General features: G+C 39.4%; 1 protein-coding gene across 4 annotated transcripts in view; it reads right to left on the bottom strand.

The window, feature by feature from the left end:
• The window catches only part of LOC148885967 (oxysterol-binding protein-related protein 7-like), a 46,165-nt gene that overhangs the window by 12,586 nt on the left and 8,226 nt on the right, over positions 1 to 25,353 (bottom strand). The window contains exons 2-20 of one of the 4 annotated variants that reach the window (XM_089018551.1): positions 21,520 to 21,627; positions 21,345 to 21,401; positions 19,407 to 19,607; positions 18,598 to 18,741; positions 18,463 to 18,516; positions 16,557 to 16,670; positions 15,786 to 15,953; positions 14,771 to 14,912; positions 13,430 to 13,548; positions 10,589 to 10,678; positions 10,279 to 10,420; positions 9,802 to 9,935; positions 7,143 to 7,235; positions 4,428 to 4,605; positions 4,168 to 4,239; positions 1,408 to 1,622; positions 1,204 to 1,341; positions 1,056 to 1,119; positions 904 to 982 (exon numbers count right to left, since the gene is read on the bottom strand). In XM_089018551.1, the coding sequence (XP_088874677.1) occupies positions 904 to 982; positions 1,056 to 1,119; positions 1,204 to 1,341; positions 1,408 to 1,622; positions 4,168 to 4,239; positions 4,428 to 4,605; positions 7,143 to 7,235; positions 9,802 to 9,935; positions 10,279 to 10,420; positions 10,589 to 10,678; positions 13,430 to 13,548; positions 14,771 to 14,912; positions 15,786 to 15,953; positions 16,557 to 16,670; positions 18,463 to 18,516; positions 18,598 to 18,741; positions 19,407 to 19,607; positions 21,345 to 21,401; positions 21,520 to 21,552 (2,237 nt within the window). In that variant the 5' untranslated portion in view covers positions 21,553 to 21,627. The remainder of the gene's footprint in view (positions 1 to 903; positions 983 to 1,055; positions 1,120 to 1,203; positions 1,342 to 1,407; positions 1,623 to 4,167; positions 4,240 to 4,427; positions 4,606 to 7,142; positions 7,236 to 9,801; positions 9,936 to 10,278; positions 10,421 to 10,588; positions 10,679 to 13,429; positions 13,549 to 14,770; positions 14,913 to 15,785; positions 15,954 to 16,556; positions 16,671 to 18,462; positions 18,517 to 18,597; positions 18,742 to 19,406; positions 19,608 to 21,344; positions 21,402 to 21,519; positions 21,628 to 25,353) is intronic. The other 3 variants (XM_089018552.1, XM_089018554.1, XM_089018553.1) reach the window with 3 other exon arrangements.

The raw sequence follows: 25,353 nt of genomic DNA, 5'->3' as shown, positions 1-25,353 counted from the left end.
GTACAGGAGTGGTCCATCGATGAGAAGGTTTCTTCAGCCGTCATCTGTACAAAAGTGCAAAGTACACCCATTTTACAAAAGTGCAAAGTACACTTTTGTACAGATGACGGCTGAAGAAACCTTCTCATCGATACTATTCTGTTATATAAGCCTCGCGTCAGCCATTTTGAATGCTTTTCGATTTACGACCGTTTGACATGCGACCGTTTTGCCGGAACGGAACCCGGTCGTAACTCTGATGTTACCTGTATTTATATTGCTTTGTCACACAGTGGACAAAACAAACCTAACTTAAATACAACGGACTAAAAAAATTAATTATAATTTTGACTATTTTAGGGGCAGCAAACATTGCAGGAGACTTTCACTGACAGCGTCTTTTCACCTCTCTCTAGGTTGCCAAGTTTATAACATGCCATTACGCTATCCATAAACATCAAAAGGTATCGAATTTTTACTTGGTTTTATATTCTTATTTTCCCCCCACCATAACTGCAAGTGGAGCCTTTCAAAATATCGCCTTGCTCTTTCACACTTGTGTCTCTCCCTTTCCCCAATTTGTGAACTCACTGTGCTGCCACCTCGTAACCGTGCCTTTCCCATTCTACCACTTCCTGACACACAGACATGCCAGACATCCAAACATGCGACTAACAGAAAACAAAACGAAAGAACCACAAAACAAATTGGCTATGGCTCCCATCCTTTCACAACAGAAATATCATTCATGGCAGGCCCATCACTATGCAGCAAACAGCATATCGGCACTGGGAATCCTAAATTGACACAAATGCACAGTGCATTTGATTTTGTGGTGTGGATATTGCCCAATTAGCTCAGAGTAACAATTTTTTAATTATTTATAGCTTTTAGCATGCGGGTCCAAAAGAAGCAGCACCTAACCTGGGCAAAGTAACATTGACAGGTCCACTAGAGATGATCTCCACTGACTTCCCCCAAAATTTGTTCTTCCATCTTTGATCTACAGAAAACAGAAACAAACTGATGACATAGCAGTACGGACAAGACAGAAAAGGCCACACACACTTCATTACCTTGCCAGAAAGTGAAGTTTGAAGACTCTGCATGGCAAGCAGAGATGGGAGGGTGATGGCTAACCTGTCGGCAAAAGAGCATTTGATAAGTTTCAAAAGCAACGAGTGGCATCGATCTAGCCAATCACAGATAGAATACGAAGGTTACCTGCTCACTAACATAGCGGAAACCTTTGTCCTCTCTGTGACTCTCATAGGTTTCTCCAAGAACAGGATTGAAAGGTTTGTAGCGATATCTCCAGGATGCCCACGCATAGCCAGAAATAGAAAATGCTGCAATATATACCTGGAATCCCAGAATAAGAAAGTTTTAAAAATGTGAGTTGATTTCATTTCAGACTAACAGACCTACCATACGCTCATAGGGATCATCGGTATGATTAGCAATGTCAAGCAGCTCAGAATACTCCAGCTCTTCAGATAGTCGCTGTAGCAAAGACAGAGGTTCGTTGAGAGCCACGGGCATGGAAACCCTGGAAAGGTCTTTGCCAATGTTGTTGTACAGGATGCTCATAATGCCAATGTGGCTGTTGTCCGTTCCTGGGGCAGGGATACAGGTACGACGACCTTGATCGCAAGAACACACAATTAAATACAGTACGTGTATTTTTTTTTTCATCAACTCCTTCATGCACCCTGATAACATAAGCTGCTCAATGTAGTAACCATTATCCCTGAAAGGGTTTTTCATTTGAAAAAGCCACTTTCTGAGATGGAACAGTCGTGATCTTTTGAAAGCTACATTCCAAACCTTTCCATTTACCTTATTTTCCGCACTATAAGGCGCACTGCATTATAAAGCGCACCTTCAACGAATGACAGAGTGATACCGCAACTTACGAACGCTTTAGTTTACGAACTTTTCACCTTACGAACGTTAAATTCACAAGAATATAATCTTGGCATACAAACAATTTTTCGGCAAACAAAACAAACCACACAGTGTCTGGTGGACTAGTTTTCGGCGGAATAACACCAAACCACACGGTCGAACAGCGCCACGGTGGCTGGCGGACTAGTTTTCCACACCCCCTTTGAGTGCAGGTGTGGTTTGTTATCAAGTGGAGTACTTTTGCTATTATGGGAGCGAAAAAGACCCCACCAGAGGCTTGTGTTAAGCCGAAGAGGACAAAAAAGAAAATTACGGTCGGGCAGAAGAAGGAGATGATCGAAAAACACGAACAAGGTGTGCGTTTGTGTGACTTAGTGTCCATGTACGCTAAGTCGACCATTGCTACGTGTGGCTAAGGGTGTTTCTGTGTTGTCTAAGCAATGGTCTCAAGCAATAGAAGACGTTGAAAAACTGTTGATTTGGATTAATGAAAAGCAGCGAGCAGGGGACATTGTGAGTGAGGGTATTATCGCCGAGAAAGCAGGGCAACTTCACTCGGATATCATCAAGAGTCAAATACATTAACGACCATCACAAAGGTAAATAAAATGTCTTTATTATATAGTACAGTTTATTTCTTTAATTACAATACAATAGCACATTTATCATAAATTACATAAAATAAGGTATATTTTGTGTAGTCTTAAGGCTTACTTTGTAGAAAATTATATTTTATGGGGACCTGGGAACAGATTATTCTCAGTTTTAATGGTTTCTTATGGGAAATAAATGTTTGGCAGACAAACTTTTCACCTTACACGCACTTTCTGGGAACCAATTAAGTTCGCAAGCTGACGTATCATCCATCCATCTTCTGCCGCTTATCCGGGGTCGGGTCGCGGGGGCAGCTGACGTATCACTGTATTTTAAAACTTTTTTCCGTATAGAGTCAGTTTCTAACAACTCTATTCACTCCCAAAATAAATATCAACTGTTTTATTATTTCCTTCAAGGTTAAGTATTTGTATTTTCTTGACACGGTTGATCGTTTAACAACAGCAAGGTATAACATGTAGTGCAACATTTATATCACATAGTGGAGAGGAACCTTTCCTCCATTCAGTAAACACATAAAATCACTTTGTAATGGTACATGAAACGATCAATCAAATAATAATCAAATAATAACTAAAGCAATAGCATAATAACTCAATGTTGTTTATGCACTAATGTGAACAACCTTGTTCAATTGTAAAAACACAAAAGAAACACACAGCTCACTTTATCAGTTCATTCCGTATAAAAGCCGCCCCGGATTATAAGGCGCTTAGTCAGCTATTGAAACGATTTAAAGGACAACCGACGTCACTTTTTTGTTTTTTAACTGACACCAGAAAAACGTTTTATAGCATCTAAAATATCCAAAACATGCAGTATGATATTTTTAGTCAAATGCAAAACACCAATAAAAATGACTTAAAGTGTCCAAAATCAGCAAAAAAAAGAGCATTTTCAGAAAGTCCCGCCCCCAGTTCGTGACGTCACGCCAAGACGTCTTGCATTGCTCGTGAATCAAAACAATGGCTTCAGATTCGGAGAATATGCTTTCTTGTTACACATCCAGTTATGAATATGATTCAAATAGTTCTGAAGAGCAAAGCATACATGTTTGCAATCGATTAAATAATTTATTTTTGCCATTTTGAGGCAACATTGGGGGAAAATCTCTCACCCAAAAAAAAGAGGCACAAAATGGCGACCTGCTGCGGCCACCTCCGTTTCCACAGGACGCTTGGACGCCCTCTTCTGGCCTCCTGGCGGCTTTTGGGTGCAACACGAGGTCCGCAGACCAAACAGGTACAGCAGAATACATTGACGTGATGGAAGGACTGCTACAGTGCATCTCTTTTACGGTAAAGGGCGGTCCTTTGGTGACGTCACGTACGGACTCGTTACCAACTCAAAAACAAGACTTCCTGAATATTCAGCATGAGTCTTAAAAAGTAAAATATAGCTATATGCGGTGGAATCTTATTAAAATACGCTCAGTAGAAGTCATTTGAAGCCATTTGACAAATTATGGACACAACTTGTCCAGAGACGTCGGTTGTCCTTTAAGGCTTTTAGGTGCACCTTATAGTGTGGAATTACGGTACTTTAAACAAACTGCAATGACACTTTTCTCCCTTAAAAACAGCAACGTATACTGACTTGGCTCAATTGAGAGTGTCTGTAGAGTGCTGCTATAATTGGAATATGGGAAATGAGCAAAAATGATACCTGTGTCAGACATTGGGATGGGTTTGTCAGTTGCATTCCTGAGACTGGCTCTGTATTTGTGGGTGGCGCTGGCTGGATAAGACAAAAATGAAAGGTTGTAATTCTTAATTCTGTTAATTGAAATGATTTGGATTCTCCAACTGCTCGCACGAACAAAATATATGGTTCTCTGCGTCTGTTGATGTAATGAGCAATGGAGAGGAAATGCTCACATATGAAATGATCTAATATAAAAATGGACCAAAAAAAAAAAATCTCACCATGTCCTTCGTCAGGCTCCGATGTGCTCGTGGTGGTGATGTCACTCAGACCGGATTCATCTGAAGCCTCTGCTTCGGAGGAGGTATCACACAAAATCACTTCACTGGCATCAAAATACTCTGCCATGGAATCAGCCACAGAGGGTGCACGTTGACTATGACTAAAAGATGGTGTCCTCTGCGTAGAGGAGAAAAACGAGTCAATTTGCAGAACGCCGGTTCCAAATACAGGTACAGTGCACTGCGCAAGTGAAAGGAAAAGTGCAAGGGCATAAAGGTTGTCAAGAGTGCTGTAAGGGGGCAGTTTTGTGTCATTCGCAAACCACACATTTAAATAAAGGCTTCTTTGAGTGAACATGAAAAAAAAATCACTTCATGAACTGATTGGTTCCTTGCTTGGTATAGTTGAGGACTGCAAGCTGTTTCTTAGAGACCAGCTTCATGAGGGGGAAACCATTTTGTCATTGGGTTGGAGACTGAAGTGGCTGGAAAATAAAATAAGCATATCTCTTCTCTCGCTCCACTTTGCACCAAATTTCTGATGTGAAACTACCTTACAGTTTTGACTACTCTTAGTTCATTTAGCATTTTACTAAACAGCTGATGTTAACATTTAGTAGTAACGCTCATGAAACGTGACAAAGAAATGCCCTCTCGTGAAAGACATTTCTCTGCACCAAAACAACAATGAGACTGGGGACCACTAAGTAGCTTATAATAATGCTAAATACTGAATACTGCCAAACAGCCAATAAGAAGAAAAGTGTCACACAAGGGCGTCAAAGTCAAGGCCTGGGGGCCAAATCTGGCCTGCCACATCATTTTATTCGGCCCGTGAAAGCAAATTACACTTGTGAAATTCCATGATGCTTGCTTACATCTGAACCAAAGTTTCAAATTGTCCCATGTAAAGGACAATAAGAGTCATTAATTTTTACATCAAATTTGAAATCTAGTTATTTATTAATTTGTTGTGTGCTCCATATGAAATATGTGGAGGGGATTAAACATTCTAATGACTTCACCAAATTAATAATGCCCCCCGAGAGGAAACCATAACGACATTGTGACCTGCGGCAAAAAATGAGTTTGACACCCTTGCTATCGACACATGCTGTTGTAAATCAGGTCATCGAAGAGTTGTAAATACCAAGACAAAAATGTTCAATACTTTGTACTTTTCAGAAATGTGACACTTTTAAAACAGCCCTATTTTCTTTGTTGCAACAAAGATAATTATTTTTTAAAACGGCATTTATTCCATTTTTGTACCACAAAACCTGGCTTTGGTAACATAACTCGTTGGAATTAATAGTTGAGGGCCAATAACTCTCCAGCTTCTTGAAAAATCAAGCTATTTGTATTATTTTGTGTATTTGGTGAGTGATAACTTTTTTTCTTTAAAATGTGAACTCACAAGAAACTACTAACTGTTAAAGGACAACCGACGTCCAAGGACAAGTTGTGCCCATAATTTGTAAAATCACTTCAAATGACTTCTACTGAGCGTATTTTAATAATATTCCACCGCATATAGCTATATTTTACGTTTTAAGACTCATGCAGAATATTAAGGAAGTCTTGTTTTTGAGTTGGTGACGAGTCCGTACGTGACGTCACGAAAGGACCACCCACTGACCGTGAAAAGGACACATTGTCGCAGTGTCAACATCACATTGTTTGGTCTGGGGACCTCGTGTTGCACCCAAAAGCCGCCAGAGGGCGTCCAAGCGCCATTTAAGATTTTTTCAGCCTGTGGAAACGGAGGTGGCCACAGGATGTCGCCATTTTGGCCTCTTTTTTGTGAGAGATTGTCCCCCAATGTTGCCTCAAAATGGCCCAAATAAATTATTTAATCGATTGCAAACATGTATGCTTTGCTCTTCAGAACTATTTGAATCATATTCATAACTGGATGTGTAACAAGAAAGCATATTCTCCGAATCTGAAGCCGTTGTTTTGATTCACAAGCAATGCAAGACGTCTTGGCGTGACGTCACGAAATGGGGGCGGGACTTTCTGAAAATGCCCAATTTGCAGCTCAATTTTTTGCAGATTTTGGACGCTTTAAGTCATTTTTATTGGTGTTTTGCCTTTGACTAAAAATATCATACTGCATGTTTTGGGTATTTTAGATGCTATAAAACGTTTTTCTGGTGTCAGTTAAAAAAACAAAAAAGTGACGTCGGTTGTCCTTCAAATGGAGCCACATTATTTATTGCGGATCAAGTTGAATGCAAGGAGTTGCTTTGAAAAGTAGCAATTAGAGTACATTCGATTTTTTACACGGGTGGACAGAGCAGAAACCTTTTACAGTTTGTTTACAGTATTTTGTCTGATGTATTTAAATAAGCAAGGTCCAAATTTACTTATACAATGTGAACATGTGTAAAGGACACTCAAATACTACAATAGGCAGCAGGGTGCATGTATGTATAACGCAGTGTTGACCGCCTCCAAAAAGAACTTTTCATCTGTGAGCTTGGCAGATTAAAAAAATGAACAACTAACAACAATACAAAAACAGTGATCACCGATGTCGCAAAAAGGAAAAATGGTCGAAAGATTCAACTATTGTACTTAGTACATAAAAAGTAAAAGGAGCAGGGAATTTGGGGAGACAACACAACAGTCGCTTATTCACATGTAGAGAGGAAAATCAATTTCAAACTGTCCTTCATACATACGCGCAACTCCGGAGAGCGCTGTACACACCTGTTCTGCTTGGACAGTGCAGAAGGATTCCTCAGTAGATTCCGAGGACAAGGAAAGTGAATGGACTTTGGTCAGATGAGACTGTATGTCAAACTAACACACAAGAACAGTCCCAACACATGAGAAAGAGAGGATGAGCAGAGGGAAAAAATTAGTCGAGTGATGAAAAGAAAAATCTTGCTGTAACATATTGTATGTTCCGAATGTAAGATGTATTCAATTAATGAGGTGTTACGGTGTTAGGTCTACAAGGTGGTAAATATGGAGGAACATTGCTTATAAACAAACGAACAAAGGAGCGAATGTATATTAATGAGGGAATTATTAGGAATTAACTGTTTTGGGGGACATCTGATCCAAGCCAAAACTCAGCCTTTAAAACTGGATTGCTGACTTTAAAGCAAAAAGAATTACAAAAACCATTATTGTAAAGATGTGAGAGTCATTATTACTCAAATTAAACACTGTCAGTTGTTGCTACGGGTCGACAGAACAATTGAATTTTGTTTACTTTGTTCCTAATATTTCATGATTAAAATGAAATGAACTGGAACTGAATGAACTTCTACATATCAGTGGAACGCACCTTTACAATATGTATAAAAATACTTTACAAAAGCAGTTTGGATCTTTTTTTTTTGGGGGGGGGAAGGGGCATGAAAAGTGATGTGGATGTGCAACATGCAGCTCACACTGAGATTGCAGGATATAACCGTGACATTAATTGATGGTAGGTTAAACATGAGCAGAGGCTCGGCTTGGCTTCTTTTCTTGCAAATAATTGTGCTGGCAAGCTTCATGGCTGCTGGACACATTTGCTTGCTGCTAGTCATATGACAAGCCGTATTACAACACAATCCTAAAATCAAATGACAATTTTGGAAGGAATGCTGGGTCTATAAACAGCTCTGTGTAAACTCTGCAAGACCGCTAGCAAGCCGAGAAGAACCAGTGTGGAAAGGAGGAGGGGTCAAGAACAATCAGCTGAAGAAAACCAGTGGTGAAGAAAGAATTGAGTGCTCAACCAGGTTGTATAAAAAGGCAAAGGCAGTGAAGAATGGCACCTCCGTGCCCCCCCCCCCCCCCCAAAAAAAAAAAAAACAAACAAACAGGCTAAACAGGCTTAACAGTTTCACACCCCACCTCAATGAACAGCTTCAAACAAGTGAGGGAAGGGATGGGCCTTTTCCCCCTGTTTTTAGTAAGTGTACAAGCAGTTAAGGTAATGCATGTTTTTAGGCTGCTTCTCTTCAGCAAACTGTTTGACCGCTTCCTTGTGCATAATCTTTAGACCTATTATGGACCAATAATGATAAACCGTCACTTGATAACACAATAAGATGCTCACTGCAAACAGCTAATTGAGCCCAATTTGGACATTTTCCCTTTTAGGTGTACTCACTTTCTTGCCAGCATATAAGACAATGGCACTGTTGACACTTTTAGTAAGCTTCTTTAATGTATAGCTCAAGAAGCTGCATACAATGCAGCCAGGTGTAATTTCCGAGTGTTATCCCAAAAAATAAAATCTTACAAATATGAGAGGTGTACTGACATTGGATGGAGACTGTACATATAATCGGGGCTGTCTACAGAACCTTTATAGTTGGTCTTTTTTTCGTGTGGGAAAACTGTTTGGGGCAAATGTTTTGTCTTGTACAAATCTTGAGGATGCGCTGCAGATGTTCAGTGAGGTAATTTCAAAAGGATGTTTTCATCTTTGAGAAAATTTGCTTTGATAAAAATACTTTATGTGCAACTGACGAGACAACGTTTGAGCCCGCATGTACCGTAGCTGGAATAACGTCATGATCCAAGTCGCCTATCATTGCATAACATTTTGGTGACAGGACATCTGGCGACACCGGTCTTGCAACATTTCATCCAACGTGTTTTTTGACTTAGACTTAAGACTTAGAAATGTCAAGAGTTGGGTGTGATTGTACATTTGCTGGGTGTGGCCAATGCAGCATGAAATGGACAGAGATGCCGTTTATGGTTGATAATACTTTGGTCCCCAACCACCAGTCCACCGTCATGGCCTATTTGGTACTAGGATGCACAGTTAGACATGAGAGCTGTGAGCAAATTTAATCCAGTGGGATCGAGAAACGAATAGTCACAAACGAACCAAATGTACAGATATATGCGCAGCTGATGGGCAGGCATGACTTCCAAAGGTGAAGCTATATTGACAAGAGAGGTTCCTCCTCTACTCACGTGTAGTAGAATTGTTAACACAGTTTGAAATGAATGTGGATAAAATGCTGAAACACTATATTTATCTTTGTTGTCAGTAGAAGTGCTTTAAAATGAAAAAGAAAAAGGGTTGCCGGTCCACAAACAGTATGCAGCTATCTCTGCCGTGACACAACAAATGGTTGGGCACTACTGTGTTGAAGAACCGTCAGTCGTGCAAAAGTGGACTGAAATATTAAAAAGTTGGACATGTGCATTCAAAAGTTTAGAAAATATCAAATTAAGTGACTTCGTTCAAATTGTGTAGATATGTCCATGTGTACGGTATATGTGCATACACAAGCGAGCGCATGTACTGTATACATATTGTACAGTATGTGAAAGTACATGTGAATGCACTATATGCATACTTCAAATAACATTCAACTGGCCAGTATAGGCTTGAGCTGATCACCATTACCTCTGACATTGTACTGCATAGTGTCGCAAGCTGTTCTGAGGTGTCCTGCCTTAGATCTGGCCCAGTCCAGACCTCTCTAAGACGTTCTCTCTCCAAGGTCAACACTTCATGAACAGACTTGAGAGAGGTAAAAACTGCAACACACAGAACCTCTTGGTCAAAAAAAGTGAATACTTTGAAAACAGCAGATATTGAAGAAATATATGTTGAACTAGTTATTTCCAAGAAACTCATGTCAACAGTGATTGTTATTTTAATTGTTGGATGCAACACCCAAATATTAATTTTTGATTCAGGTTTAGGTATAAGATAAAAATAAGAACGTCTTTAATAGTCCCACAATGGGGAAACAGCGGAACCCACAAATATGAAAGAAAAGTGTTTCCGCGGTTCAACTAAGGAACAACACAGTGATCATTTAGTAATTTAAAAAACATCAATACATGTTGATATGTCAATAAAATTGTCAAGACTCACCTCTTTGCGAAACTGTGCAGATGTCCTGTTGGAGTTTCTTGGCCTCTGGTGAGGTGACTTGAGGATTAGACAACTGCGAGTACACATAGTCCGGGATAGATTGAACAGAACTGAAGTTGGTACTAAGGTGGCTGGAAGTGAACTACAGGAAACAGAAGCCAAGCCGGCAAAAATATATTACATCTGTATTCATCTATTTCAATGGGACCGATTGCTCATTCCTTTCCTTGACACATAGTTCACTGTAAAATTTATGACACCTGATCCACATATTTTTTGTAGTGCAAATACAACTTTTTTAAAAACTTACAACTCCTCCCATAGCTTCCACACGAGACAATGTCCTTGAGTGGCCATACGATTTGCCGGTCTTCTTCTTGGGTTTCTCCAAGGAAAGATTCTGGGTGAATTCAAAAAAAATAATACTCTTGTTTAAAATTATGTGTGCTCCAACTTTGTTTTCATCCAAAGGGTTTTATATGGGGTGGAATAAGTATATATATGGTGGAGCCTCACTTTACAGAGGTGGGAGAAATGCACTCAGAATTGAACAGAAAAAACGGCATTTTGTGCAGCAGTCCTTAAGATCCAGCATTGGATATACAGTGAAACTCTTCTACAATGAAATCTAAATGCCGAAAATTAGCCCTTGTTGTCCATAAAACTGAGTGATGTGAAAAAAATCGCCATGCATTAAAGCCATCCCCACTTTTCTGCTCCCTGTACAACAACATCCCTTACCCTTACTGCATCCCTTACACTTTGCCTCTCAGAAATCAAATCCTGGTTTTCTCATAACTTTCTCAAACTAAACAGCGAAAAAACTGAACTTCTCCTTGTCGGTACAAAATCCACCCTTCACAAAGCAAACAGTTTCTCTCTCACCATTGACAATTCTACCGTGTCCCCCGCCCTTCAGGTTAAGAGCCTGGGTGTCATCCTTGATAGCACACTATCTTTTCACTCCCACATAAATAACATAACCCGGTCTGCATATTTTCACCTCCGCAATATCAATCGTCTCCGTCCCTCTCTCACCCCTCACACCACTGCTATCCTCGTCCACAGTCTCGTCACCTCCCGTATCGATTATTGTAATTCACTTCTTTTCGGGGTCAATCAAAAATGTCTCCATAAACTCCAACTAGTCCAAAATTCCTCAGCCCGGATCATCACAAAAAACCCTCATTTCACCACATCACTCCTGTCCTCCAACAGCTCCACTGGCTCCCTGTTAAACTCCGTATTGAATTCAAGATACTTCTGTTTACATTTAAAGCCATCCATAACCTTGCCCCCCCCTATCTGTCTGACCTAATTCAAATCTCCGTTCCTACTCGGGCCCTCAGATCCTCTTCCTCCCTCCACCTCTACACGCCCTCTGCCCGTCTCACAACGATGGGGTGCAGAGCTTTCAGCCGCTCCGCTCCTAAACTCTGGAACTCACTTCCACCCAACATCCGCAACATTGACTCCCTTCCTACTTTCAAATCTCACCTGAAAACCCACCTCTTTAAACTTGCTTACATGGTCTAATTTATTATGCTGTTTTATTATTTATTGCTTTATGCATGATTTTACTGTTTTGTGTGTTGTCTTTGTTGTAAAGTGTCCTTGAGTGTTCAGAAAGGCGCTTGTAAATTAAATGTATTATTATTATTATTAACAAAAATTCCCCTGTTGTGTAGTACGAAAGATGGTTACGTTCCCTTGCCTTGCAATGAGATTAGCCACAATAAAAACAAGCCTTACGCAAAAAAAAAAAAAAAACAAAAACGTGAATCCAACCTCAGCCTACACTGATTCCAACTGCTTAATTTGGAAACAGCAACAGCAAACATCACGGTGGGTTACACATGCGACGGACAGGAAGTATTGTTAGTACAGTGATACCTCAGCTTACGAACGCTTTAGCTCCCGGACTTTTGACCTCACGAGCATATAGTCTTGTCTGATGAACTAGTTTTCGGTGGACGAACCAAACCACACGCAGCGCCACGATGGATGACGGACTAGTTTTTGTCACCACCTTTCCTTGAGTGCGGACGTGGTTTGTTATCAAGGATACTTTTGCTATTATGGGACCAAAAAAGACCCCGCCACAGGTTAGTGTGAAGCCGAAGAGGACACTAAACAAAATTGCGGTCGAGCAGAAGAAGGAGATCATCGAAAAACACGAACGAGGTGTGCGTTTGTGTGACTTAGCATCCCAGTACCATTACGCTAAGTGGACCATTGCTACCATCCATTGACAACTACCATCATAAAGGAAAATAAAACAACCTTATTATACAGTACAGTGTATTTCTTTAATTACAATACAATAGCACATTTATTATACATAAAATAAGGTATATTTTGTATAGTTTTATAGATCATTTCATAGAAAATTATGTTTTCTGGGGATTTGGGAATGGATCATTCTCATTTTCATGCTTTCCTATGGGAAATACATGTTTAGAAGACGAACCTTTCGCCTTGCACACACTTTCTGGGAACCAATTAAGTTGGTAAACTGAGGTATCACTGTATGTCATTGTTAGTTTAAGACCCAGAACGAACGTTGCATTGCTAAAATGGCTACAAAAACAGACTTTTGCAGACCAAGGAGTGAAGAAAGGAAATCTAACAGCTGTTGACAGGATAAAAGATGGCGGAAACAAAATCATATATATTAGGCAAGAAATACATATAATTGAAAGTGAATGTTGTTCGTAAAATTCACTATTTCTTTCCCAGTTATCTGAAATTTCGTACAGGTCTATGCTCACACTAATGCGGCATTAGAAAAAAATGAAGTGTACACATGTGTGTGTTTTCACATGTGTGGTAAAATCTGCTATAGTGAAAAGTCCACTGTTGCAAAAAATGCCATGTCGAAAGCCTGATTTGTGAGAGGGGTTTCACTATATGTTTACAGTATCTACAGCTCAACGTCTGCATATGTCCAGACAAGCTAACTGTCAAAACTTGTTTTGTTTCGTCTATTTAGGTACTGTATAAACATAGTGTAATTCCTTTCAGAGTGAGGGGGGGATTTTTGTATTTTTTGCAGAAGCCTCTTCCAATACTCAACAAGTGCAAAGCATTATTTACATGTATCGAAATGAATAAAGTACAGTATGCGAGTAAGGGCAAAAAGACGATTCACCTGCATGCTGATGCGCATCTCCAGGTCTGTGTCTGTAATTGGGTAGCCTCCTTCAAGCCAGTGGAGTCGTTGGATGAGAAGAGCCAGTTCGGCTAAGTCTGCCTGACAACGAGTCAAGTCTGGAAGAAATGGAGAAATTTTATGAAATGTCCTCTATTCCCTTTGAAAATGTTTACTAAACGGTTTGAAAGCTTTTGAAGCATCCATTGGGCTGTATGCAATCGCTTCATGGCTTCTCAGGTTCATTTGCATTCATTGTCACTTTTGCTCATTTGAAATACTTTCTTTTGCCAGGGCTTAATGAATTTAACAATATGCAACTTCAATGACTTGAGGGGTGGAGGGGTAAAATTTTCACAATGAATATTACACAGACCAATACTCCAACCCCTAGTTAAATGTCCCTTCCTTTAAATAAGGCATGGGTGTCAATCAACATCCTGGTTCGAAAAGTATTCATCACTTCAGTTGTTTTCGCATAAGCATACAATGCACCATCGCTGCAGTGTGACTTTGATGTAGGAATGTTAATGTATCCGTAGCTTCTTTTGATGGCTGTGTCTTCCCAAAAGCAATCATCAAGGGCGAATTGTCTTTGATTTGTACATTGCTACTGTCTTTGAATCAACTCTGTTTCCTAGATTCAACTCTCTCCCAGCCCTGCTCACCCTGCCCCTTCCCACTGCCACACTCACCGAACTCTGAGTACACGCTACATGCTGTACTATCATCCTGAATTCTATTTTTTTGTTCTTTCTCATTTTTTTCCTGCAAGACCTCACTTCAACCCTTTCTTGTTTGTTTTTGCATTACATCACTTTATATACACGTCACTTCCTCACTTTACATACTTCACTACCTCACTTTACATACTTCACTACCTCACTTTACATTCAGAAATTACATGTATTGTCTGTTGTCACTGGTATGTCTTTTTAGCCAAGTGCCTTGCATGCCTTGCACGCTGGGTCCGAGAGGACATTAATTTCATCTGTGCTGTACGTCATGCATATTAGCATATTTGACAATAAAGCTGACTTTGACTTGATCTGCACTACTTCCTCCTATTCTGCTCCATCCTTCAACCTTTACTTCTTCTGTAGCATGAACCTGGCACATTACACCTGCTGCTGGACAGATATTAAATAATTTACAACACCCGACCGTGAGTCAGAGGTTGAACTTTTCGCCTTACACACACTTTCTGGGAACCAATTAAATTCGTGAGCTGAGGTATCACTGTATTTCCACAAAAAAAAAAAAAAAGCTGATTTGCTGCCCAATCAGAGAAAAGAGAAAGGATATTGTGTGAAGGATGAATAGCATGCAGCCATCCCTCACCATTGGAAGTTGCATCAATGTCATTGGTCTGCCGCAGCCATGCTGATACCTTGTGGGTAACACCTGGATGGGAGGCAACCGTCTGGGAAGGGCTTTCCATCTCCGTTTGGAACATAGATGCCGAACTGGCATAGATGGGTAACTAAAAAAAATATATACATATTTCTCAACAACAGGGGTATGTACTTAGTGTTTCATCGCCTATATTTTTTCTTTAAAAAAATTCTAATGTCAACTTTTACTGTATTCTCTCTCAGTCATATTAGTGGCTTTTGTGCTCATGCGCTGCACTCACACTACATTTGCTCACAAACCGGGCCCCCCTGGGGACTAGGCCTCATTGTCCATAAAACTGAGTTATGTCAGTTTGCAGAATTGCAATGGTCTGATGATGGAATCAGTTGTTATGAAGTGGTTATTTTATGACATGCAGGATTCAAACCTGAAACTATTTTGTAAAATGCTGGCAAATGTCAGAAATATTCATTCATTCATTCTCCGGATCACTTCATCCTCACTAAGGTTGTGGGAGGTGTTGGAGCCTATCCCATCTGTCTTCAGGCAGTAGGCATGAGACTCATTGAACCTGTTGCCAGCCAATTGCAGGACACTCAGAGACGAACAACCATCGAGGCTCACACTCACACTTACACCGAGCGACAATTTGGAATGTTCAATCTGCCTGCCACACGTGTTTTTGGAATGTCGGAGGAAACCAGAGGCCCCGGGAGAACATCCAAACTCCACACAGGGAGGCCAGAATTGGAAGTCATCCAGGTACTGCTGCACTATGAAGTCAACATGTTAACAACTCGACTACCTGGCCGCCATGGCAGAAACTCAAATGTATGATTTCCACCCAAAACAGCGATGATAAACGAAATAGCAGGATGACAAGTCTGGTATGATGTGCTGAGACAGTTTTACTGTGGAGACAACTATTCATGCATACGCGCGCACACACACAGACACACACACACACACACAAATGATTCTAGATTTTTTTTTTACTCACAGAGGATCTTTTTTTCTGGGCCAGACTGTTTAAAGCAGGCAGGGAACTGTGGCCAAGCGAAAGTGCGTGAAGAACACCACGTTGTACGCTCATCGCTTCATTCTTTCGAAATACACGATGGGCACACAGCTTTGTCAACCAAATGTAAAACAGGTCATGGCTCTTGGCCTGAAGTAAGAAAACAGACAGTTTGTGACTATTAAACTTAGAGTGTGTTAATATGTAAAGGAAAATTATGTTAAACTGATGAATCGAATGAAGGTCTCAATTTCCGTCCCTTTATACAAAAACAGCACACCAACTCATATTTACACAAAGTGATTATAATTCAGTAAGTGGTTTCATCTGTAATGTCAAAAATACACAAAAATGTTCAAGTGTAGCAGGTGTTTTTAAAGTTTTTAAACAGAAATTTTGATGTAGCATATTTTGAGCCTTGAATCGGATGATTTATTGTTCTGAAGCAATAGTAAAAAAAAAATGACAAAAAAAGAAGAAAAAAAAAATTGTGATTATCAAAAGGTATTGATTCGTTTGAAAACTGATTACCAGTCATGTGAACAACATATATTGTATGTTAATTTTATCAGTTTTTAAATATTTTCTAAACGTGGGATGTCCAAGTATTGGGAGCTCTAATGTACCGAGTTAAACAGTGGCCATATGCCTTTTTCGCAAGTCACAAATGAAATATTTGTATTAAACAACTTTCTCAGGTCTAAAGTGATATTTCCGAATACATGTAATGATCAGCTGTTCTTTGAAAATTACCATCAGGTGGTAGAGATTGTCTCCAGCATCCAAGTCTATACGTTTTGACTTTTTGTTAACAGACATTACAGCAACACTAACATCCATCGAGCCGTGAAGTTTTCCTCTTTGAATCTGTAAAACAAAATGAGAAACAAAATTATGCATCGCACGAGCCATTAAACCAGGGGTCACCCAGTGGTCAAGATATTTCGAGAAAATTTGTTGTATCACAAGTATGTAGAAAACTGCTCGGCCGTCACATTCATCACTATCCCAGAAGTAGTGCTTAAAGCAGGGGTGCTCATTACGTCGATCGCGATCTACTGGTCGATCGCAGCGTGACAGTAAAAAAAAAAACATGTGTCAGCCTATCAAACATCCCGTCACTTGATTGACATACAGGGCAACCATTCAGAACTGAATTTTTACCTTTAGGTCGCCGTGCATGCGTAAACAATGGCGCTAAACGCGGCAAAATTTACAAGCTAGTCAGCGAATTACCTCAGATTTTAAGCCCTTGCTAAAACATATGGTGATCAAAATGAGTGAGAAAGCGGGGCCAAATACCGTTCCACCATGAATGATGAATATTCGGAAATGTGCTTGAGGCTGGCTGTCAGCAGCTACTGTCCGGACTATGCATCTCTGGCTGATTCAATTCAGTGCAAGTCATCAAAGTAAACTCAGGTAATTACAAAAAAATGTTAATAGTTATTTATTATGTTATGTATATGTATTTGTTATGTGTGTTGTGCAATATTGGCTTATTCAGTTATGCAAGGTACATCAACATACATTGTACATACAAAGAATCCTTAAAACATTGGAAAATAATTGTTTTGCATTTTTGTCGTGGGTAGATCATTTTGACTTGGTAGTTTTTATAAGTAGCTCGTATGCTGAAAAAGTGTGAGCACCCATGGCTTAAAGTATTGACAACCCCAAAATGAATCAACCCAAACTGCAGCTCCATTAATGATATTTTCTGGCTGGAATGAAGCTGCACATGGATTGTCTTAAATCTTGACTATTGTCAACAGCATATTAACCTTCATGGTGGCCCTAAAGTGACTTCAAATAAGTTGGCTAGAAACAAAACTTTCACGCAGTGGAAAATTTGACGTAATTATAGCTAAATGGACTGCCTATGTTCATTCCTGTTAAAGTTTTTGATGGCTATTACTTAAATGACAGGTCATTGGACACGTTTGGCTTCACGCGGTCAGTTTCAATAAAAGGAGGACTCATTCATTTGGTATAACATTTACAAAGAAAAGTGTTGGCTGACAAAAATCATCCAGACTGCTGGTTAACAGATATAGTCGTTTGCTAACTCTAAACGCGTAATCAGTAACTTAATATCGTGTGAATTTTCATCACAAATCACCCAGAGCTTTACATCTGATTTAATGCTAGATGAGAAGCTACCTTTTTATTAACCTTTCAATCCTGACAAACACTGCTCATCTAGAAAACTTAGTAACACTTTATTAGACTAATAAATCATATTTTCCTTTTGGAACAATTATTTATCAAGACATCAAATCCAACGCAAATTCCTGTCATTAAATACACATAGTGGCACCATGATTAATTGTCTGAGTATGTCACGCTACACAGGCTATTATATGTCCAGGCAACTATAATTTTACGCTATGTATGTCAGCTACAAAAAGGGATACACCAGTGTAATCTAATTAGCGTAGTGGTCATTTTTGACAATAATAATTATTTGCTAACCAATGTAATGGCAAAGTTTGAAACGGAGCAAGTATCAAAAGTTGACCCCTCACTCAAAATGATGTCCAAGCAAAAAAATACATACAATACCTAGACCAACAACACACAAGTTCCCTAGCCCTTGGTGGAAAAGAGTTCATGGCTAGCTCTCTTCATACAGAAAGTAAAAGAGTAAATTGCTTACATCTTGCTGTGTCTTTGAATACTTCAGAATTCCTTTCTCCAACATGAAGTATCTCTGAAGTAGAAGAGACCGTTTTTCAAAACCAATTCCTTCATGTTCAGTTAAAGTTGATGTATATTTTAGAGCTGTACAGACCTTGTGCCAGCCCTTGAGTGGGTATTTCCTCCTCTTCATCAAAAATCCCTCACATATCCCAGGAATACTGAGATCCAGAGAGGAGCCAGGAACAGAATTCTGTTCCAGTTGCTGCAAGTCCTCCATCACTTCCCAGTTACGAGACTGCATAGGGGACATATATTTTGATCAACTTAGTCGGACAGGTACACAAAGACAGACAGAGAGAGAGACGGAGAGAGAGAGACAGAGACAGAGAGAGAGAGAGAGAGAGAGAGAGAGAGAGAGAGAGAGAGAGAGAGAAACTGAGACAGACTTGCCACACCTTGTGTGCACTGTTTACTGAAAGAGTAAAATAAACACCAGAAAGAAGTCATTTCACACATGATCAAAATGGCATAGCTGTTTGTTGGAAATGTTATGAGAAATGGGATGGAAAAAAACACAAAAGACTCAATTCGTTGACTAATTTCAATTGTGACATCTTAATTTGAAGATTTCACATTCCTATCACACTAAAATCTGACTATGTTTCAGGTTGGAAATATTGCAATGTGCACCTGAATTGAGGGCACATGAAACGTTCTTTAAAAAAAAAAAAAAGCACAAATCATTTCGCAATTTCACATTCCTATGACACTATAATATCACTGTTTTATTTTGCAAACATTGTAACACACACACACACACACACACACACACACTGAATTGAGGGTGTATTACACTACTAAATTAAAAGTTGTTCAAAAAAATTATCAAAATGATATTCTATACATCGGGCATGTCGCATCTCGATAACAATTAGCAACTAGATTTTGCAGTTGAGTTACCTGCTTTGAATGCTTGGAAGAGCCAGTGCTGCTGTTCCTGGAGTGGCTAGGTTTGTATACACTAGCTGGGGATTTATCAAGGACCGATATCAATGATTGGTTGCTACTAAGAGGGGGAGGGCACACCTGAGGGTCCATGGCTGTTACGTCTAGCGTGACAGGACTGAGGACTTGCAGTGTGTCACGGCACAGTAAAGGGCACTGTGGAGGGTCAACAAAACGCAACAGACCAGTTAGTCCAAGTAGCAAAAATGTTAGTTTCATTTGCTGAATGCACTTAAATATTTCTTCTGAAACACTGATAAATGTAACCCTTTCAGGGACCGCGGTGACTGCAGCGGGCATCTTATGTTATCAGGTTCCAGGGTGCGTGAAAAAATTTAATGAACATACATAAATACTGTACTGATTTAATTATCCCCAAAGAAGGTAAAAACGGATACAGTAATTGGGATCTCCTTGCAGAACAGTGATTTGAAAATAAAATATTGACAAAACAGTATTGTCAGATTATATCAACATTAAAGAAAAGACGACTTTTCAATGTTTTTGAGCGCTGTTGGCACTTCAGTGAAACCGCATTTGCATACACAATACTCGAGGCTTTTGAAAGCTGTCAAATTTGGGGCATCCTCAATTGTTAAAAATGTAGACAGAACCTATTTTCTCCATGTGCAATTGTTCATTTAAAGCAACTTTGAATGGGTGGGGAAAATGTGGTGGTATTACATGAAGAACTATGTTGAGTAGAAAAAAAACTAAATAAGAGTAGCCACAAAATGCTTCAAATATGAGTTAAGTGACAAACTGCCAGAACAAAATGTCACACACATGTAACTGATCATAGCATTTACAATACAAATCCAGGCCTGTGGAGTTTTCAAATCTAATAAATTGAAAGCAAGAACCAGCCTTTGTTTTTTTTAAATGAGACTCCCCATTACCGGTCTTCACTTCTCACCTACATTCCATCTATCTGGACAGACCTGGTATGAAGCCAGGGCAGATTTGTGTGAAAACAACTATAACAACAAAAATAACAAGTCTGAATAAGACCTGGAGATCTACAAAATTATCCATGACAAATACTCATGCATGTATGTCGGCCATGCAGTTATTGGAAATCGAGCAGGTGGCTGAAGTCATCTATTTAACTCCTTTAACCTTTCATGCACCCTGTAAGTGTAACCTGATAACATAGCAAGATATCCATAGATAACTACTTTACCTGAAAGGGTTCAAATCTAAACACCACAAACTAGAAAAGAAACCTAAACTGTAAATTTATCTTAGATTTATTTCCCTGAAAAAGAAACAACTTACAAATGAAGGCGGAAGTAGTCGCCGAAACATGTCAGATATTTGAACACCTACAATACACTGTCTGCAAGTAAGGAATCTGCTTAACATTAACTTACAAATGAGCTTTGCATCCGCGACACCGTAAATCCAAAACAAATGCTGCAAAGACCGCATCACTTGCAATAACAATTTGAGTTAAACTTGGCTCCTCCCTCGACGGGTTTTCAGCAATGGAGCCATATCGCCCCAACGTACACTTCTTTGACACCAATTATTACTCCTTTATTTGCCATGTATTTACCACAAGAGTACAAAAATACACTCTAATGACAAAAAGCTGTTTAAAAAATATATATATATATTTAAATAAATAAAAATGAGTATCAGTTCCAAAGAAAAACGAATAGAGAGAGATCGACAATTTGAAAGCTGCTGTTAAATATCAAAGATTTTCATCCATGAAATACCGATTTATTTGTCGTCAAAGATAGAACGACTTAATTTTCAAATGGAAGCTACTACTAGTGTAAAATAAATACATAAACCTGTTAATCGACATGAGCAAGTAGCCTGCAAAATGTCACCATACAATTATCAATTTCTATGATGATGAAATTCAATTCCATTCAAACTCACCTTTTTCAGTCTGTGTGATGACCGGTGTTCCAAGGAGTCCAAACGAAATGCCTTCAGCTTTCCCCCAGGATAAACGAGGAGCGTAAAAAAAGAAAAACAAATACTTCCATTAACTTTTCGACAGCAGAGTCCTTCGACAACACTGTCTAATGCAACACGAAGAGTAAGGCCACACCTGAGTGGGTACGTGCTTGCCAGACAGGTGCATATCATAGAGGAGCAAGTATCTGGGTGGGGCAGAAAGTGGACGACTTCTTCACCTTACCCAACAGGACTGCCAGCCCTGCAATTGGGAAAACAAAGTGAGGTACAAATGAATTATTAATGAGGTCTTATTTAGCGTTTTAACTCATTCACTGCCAAACGATATGCAAAAATGTTCCCACTACAGTGCCAGTGTTTCTGTTATTTCCACTTAAATTGCTGGACTACAAGTTTTAGGACGACATAAACATCCAATTCAGTGCAAAAAACCTGAGACTTTCTTTTTCATCCAAAAAAAAAAGTTAATCCTAACTAATATGGTTCTGGAGTTACCTGAGCTTGAACTCATTGAACAGTAGCCCAAATGGAACTGTATAGTGCCTCTTTGCAATTTTTTGATGATGATACTAGTACAGCGTGTTCGACCGGAACCAAATTCCTTGTGTGTTCTACATACTTGGCAATAAATATGATTCTGATTGAAATGGGGGCAGCTGTACAAAATACAATACCATACATATTGATTTACCGGTATACATATAGCGCTTTAACACAGGCTGAAGCTATAACAAAGCGCTAGCATGGGCAAAAGCCAAGTGCTGCCCCATCGTGGGAGGGAAAAACATTGCCAGAGGTCTGACCAGCACTTAATCAGCACCCCCGCAAGAAAAAACAAAAACCCGAACGAATTTGGGAATGGCTCTTCACGTCATGCTTTTCAATTCCTGAATAAATCCGGGAATGGCAGTGAATGAGTGAATCAATCACATTTCATTTCGACATAACATTGCGAGTAAAATCATATTCCATGTAACCAAATATGTTCCAAAGTACATGAGGTTGCTCTATACCTTCACCGGGTACAAAAATGACCACTATGGTAAAATTTGTGCCAACAGTTAAGTGAAATGTACAAGGTTTCAGGGTACTGTACCAGCTAACAGCTGACTTAAAGGACAACCGAAGTCTCCGGACAAGTTGTGTCCATAATTTGTAAAATGGCTTCAAATGACTTCTACTGAGCGTATTTTACAAAGATTCCACCACATATAGCTATATTTTACGTTTTAAGACCCGCGCTGAATATTCAGGAAGTCTTGTTTTTGAGTTGGTGACGAGTCCGTACGTGACATCACGAAAGGAATTCCCCTGACGGAAAAAAATAAACATTGTAGCGGTCCTTCCATCACGTCAATGTATTTTGCTGTAATGTTTGGTCCGGGGACCTCGTGTTGCACCCAAAAGCCACCAGAAGAGGGCTTCCAAGCTCCATATAAGGAATTTATCAGCCTGTGGAAACTAAGGTGGCCACAGGAGGTCGCCAATTTGTGGCTCTTTTTCGGTGAGAAATTTCCCCTCAATGTTGCTTCAAAATGACAGGGAATAACTTCTTTAATCGATTGCAAACATGTATGCTTTCCTCTTCAGAACTATTTGAATCTTATTCATAACTGGATGTGTGACAAGAAAGCATATTCTCCTAATCCGAAGCCATTGTTTTGATTCTCCAGTTATGCAAGACGTCTTGCAGTGACGTCACGAACTGGGGACGGGACTTTCTGAAAATGCCCAATTCACAGCTCATTTTTTTGCAGATTTTGGACACTTTAACCCTTTACGGACGATTGGGTCAAATTCGGTACACTAAAGTTAAATGCTTATAGATCGAAAAAATGAAAGGTAGCAGTTCAAGTGCCGATTGGAACTGATGCAGCACAAGTTACATGTCGCTTTAAAACAGGTTATGTGCAGCTTTGCCTTTAAGAGCGTCAGTGACATCATCTCCTTCTTGCGCAACACAACGTGTGCTCCTCGATCTTCAAAGCTCCTTCTATTTTTCGTCATGGATCAAATATCACGCAAGTATATGTTGTGACGATTTTATGAGCTATTCAGCAGAGGTTTACCTTGATACTGAAATGCATAAACTAACGCTAACTTGTTTATTTACCAAGAAATATTAAAAATAAGTGTCCCGAATTTGGAACATTCGGGGTGCTAACGCTATTTTCATGATGATATTGTTGATACTGACTTGGTACCCGATGCGAATAATTGTAAGTGAACGGTGCGTTTTACACTAATAGCTGTACCTCATAGCTTTGCATTCTCAATATAATTATTGAAACGGAGGTCCATATGTTTTTTTTGGTATCTCCTAAACAGAAATTACAATACTTAAACATTTTCATTATAATGTCTGGTACAAATTTAACACTTCCCATTTCCAAAAGACTGTGAAACACGGTAGGAGCAGGAACAACACTTACAAGTTTCTGTGAAAAAAATGACAGGAAAAGCTAAAAGTCTATATTTTATTTGGGGCAAATCAAAGACAGCAGAATTACTTCTGAAGGCCTTGAGGACATTAGATTTGAGGACATGTCAACTAAAATCATCTGAGAGAAAGAATTTGTAATCAGAAAATGTAGAAATGATTGTTTTGAAGAATGTAATAGGTTGCATTTCCACTTGTATGGTGACAGAGGCTGAACAATACATCTATTCAATGCATTGATGTGGCCACATCGTTGTTGGACAAAATCAGTAGCCATAAGATTGGTGCAAATCGAGGGTGGATTATTAATGGATTGAATGAACAAAACCATTTTGTCTGCAATCCACCCAAATCAAGGTTTACGAACACTAAAACACACCAAAAAACAACCATCATCTGAGGCTGAAAGATATTTTGTAACCAGATTCTCTGTGTTGAACTTATCATTTGATGGACTCTTGACACATGTCAAAATGCTAATTGTCACGATTGCGTACCATTAATATGACCGCACAAGCTACCAGAGTGGGTATGTTTTTGGGTTTTGTTATTCCAGGGAAAATTCAGTGAGCCATGGTGCATTTCACAGAAAATCCTGGATAAGATATTTGATTTACGGTGACAGTTGATTTTCCGTAAGAAGCTCACTCTGCACAATATTAAGCGAGTGGCTCTTCATCTGGCGTTATGACGAAACATTTTCAGGCACTTTATCTTTTTTCTGCTCTGTCAGGTCTGAGGATTTCTGTCTTGTCGTGTCTTTCTGAGGGATCATTTTTACTGTATCGAAAAATTGCTTCCCAATACAAAACACCGCGCATCAGTTGACTGTATGCGATCAAATCACACCCGTTTGATCAACGCATTTTTACAGTGCCTGTCTGTGTGTTTCCAGTGTTGTTCTTCCAATCTAATTAGATTTTTTTCTTCCAGTTGCGGGGGCGAAACACTAACGTTATGTGCACATGAAAATTGCTCTTTTAGTTTGCACGCTGAGAAAGCGCGTGGATGTCATTACGTAAATGTAAATAAATGAAACTGGTTTGGGAATTCACGTTTGACTGAGGGGTTCTACGCAGCCTCAGCCATGCAGCTTAAGACACGTGCAACTTAATGTGTGAATTGCTTAGTACGGCAACATTTTTTTCCCTCAATATATCTTGAATTTATAAAAAAAAAATCATACTTCTCCATTGTCAGACTAATAAAGGTCATCTTCTATATGTATTTTTAACTCATGAAGGGCTCGGTAAATGTGCATTTTAACTGGTTGGGTTCGGTACCTCAAAAAGGATAAGAATCATCAGTGACGCGCAGTCAGGGGAGGCAGGTGAGGCTGTGCCTTACCTGTCATCATGGAAATATCAAATGACAAAATAAATTAAAGTTATATTTATTTAGTGATTTGTACTTCAACGTTCTTTTCCATTTAACTTCACCATTTTTGGATTTTCTTTCAAAATCGCTGAATTTTCACATTTACCATTCAAATACTAAGTGGAGACGAGCGGTGAGGCAGCAGCCGGC

Source organism: Hippocampus bargibanti, linkage group LG17, assembly GCF_051943395.1.
Source record: "Hippocampus bargibanti isolate YZ-2025 linkage group LG17, ASM5194339v1, whole genome shotgun sequence".
Lineage (NCBI taxonomy): Eukaryota > Metazoa > Chordata > Actinopteri > Syngnathiformes > Syngnathidae > Hippocampus > Hippocampus bargibanti.
The sequence above is the reverse complement of the archived record's forward strand: the minus strand, read 5'-3'. Positions and strand labels throughout refer to the sequence as shown.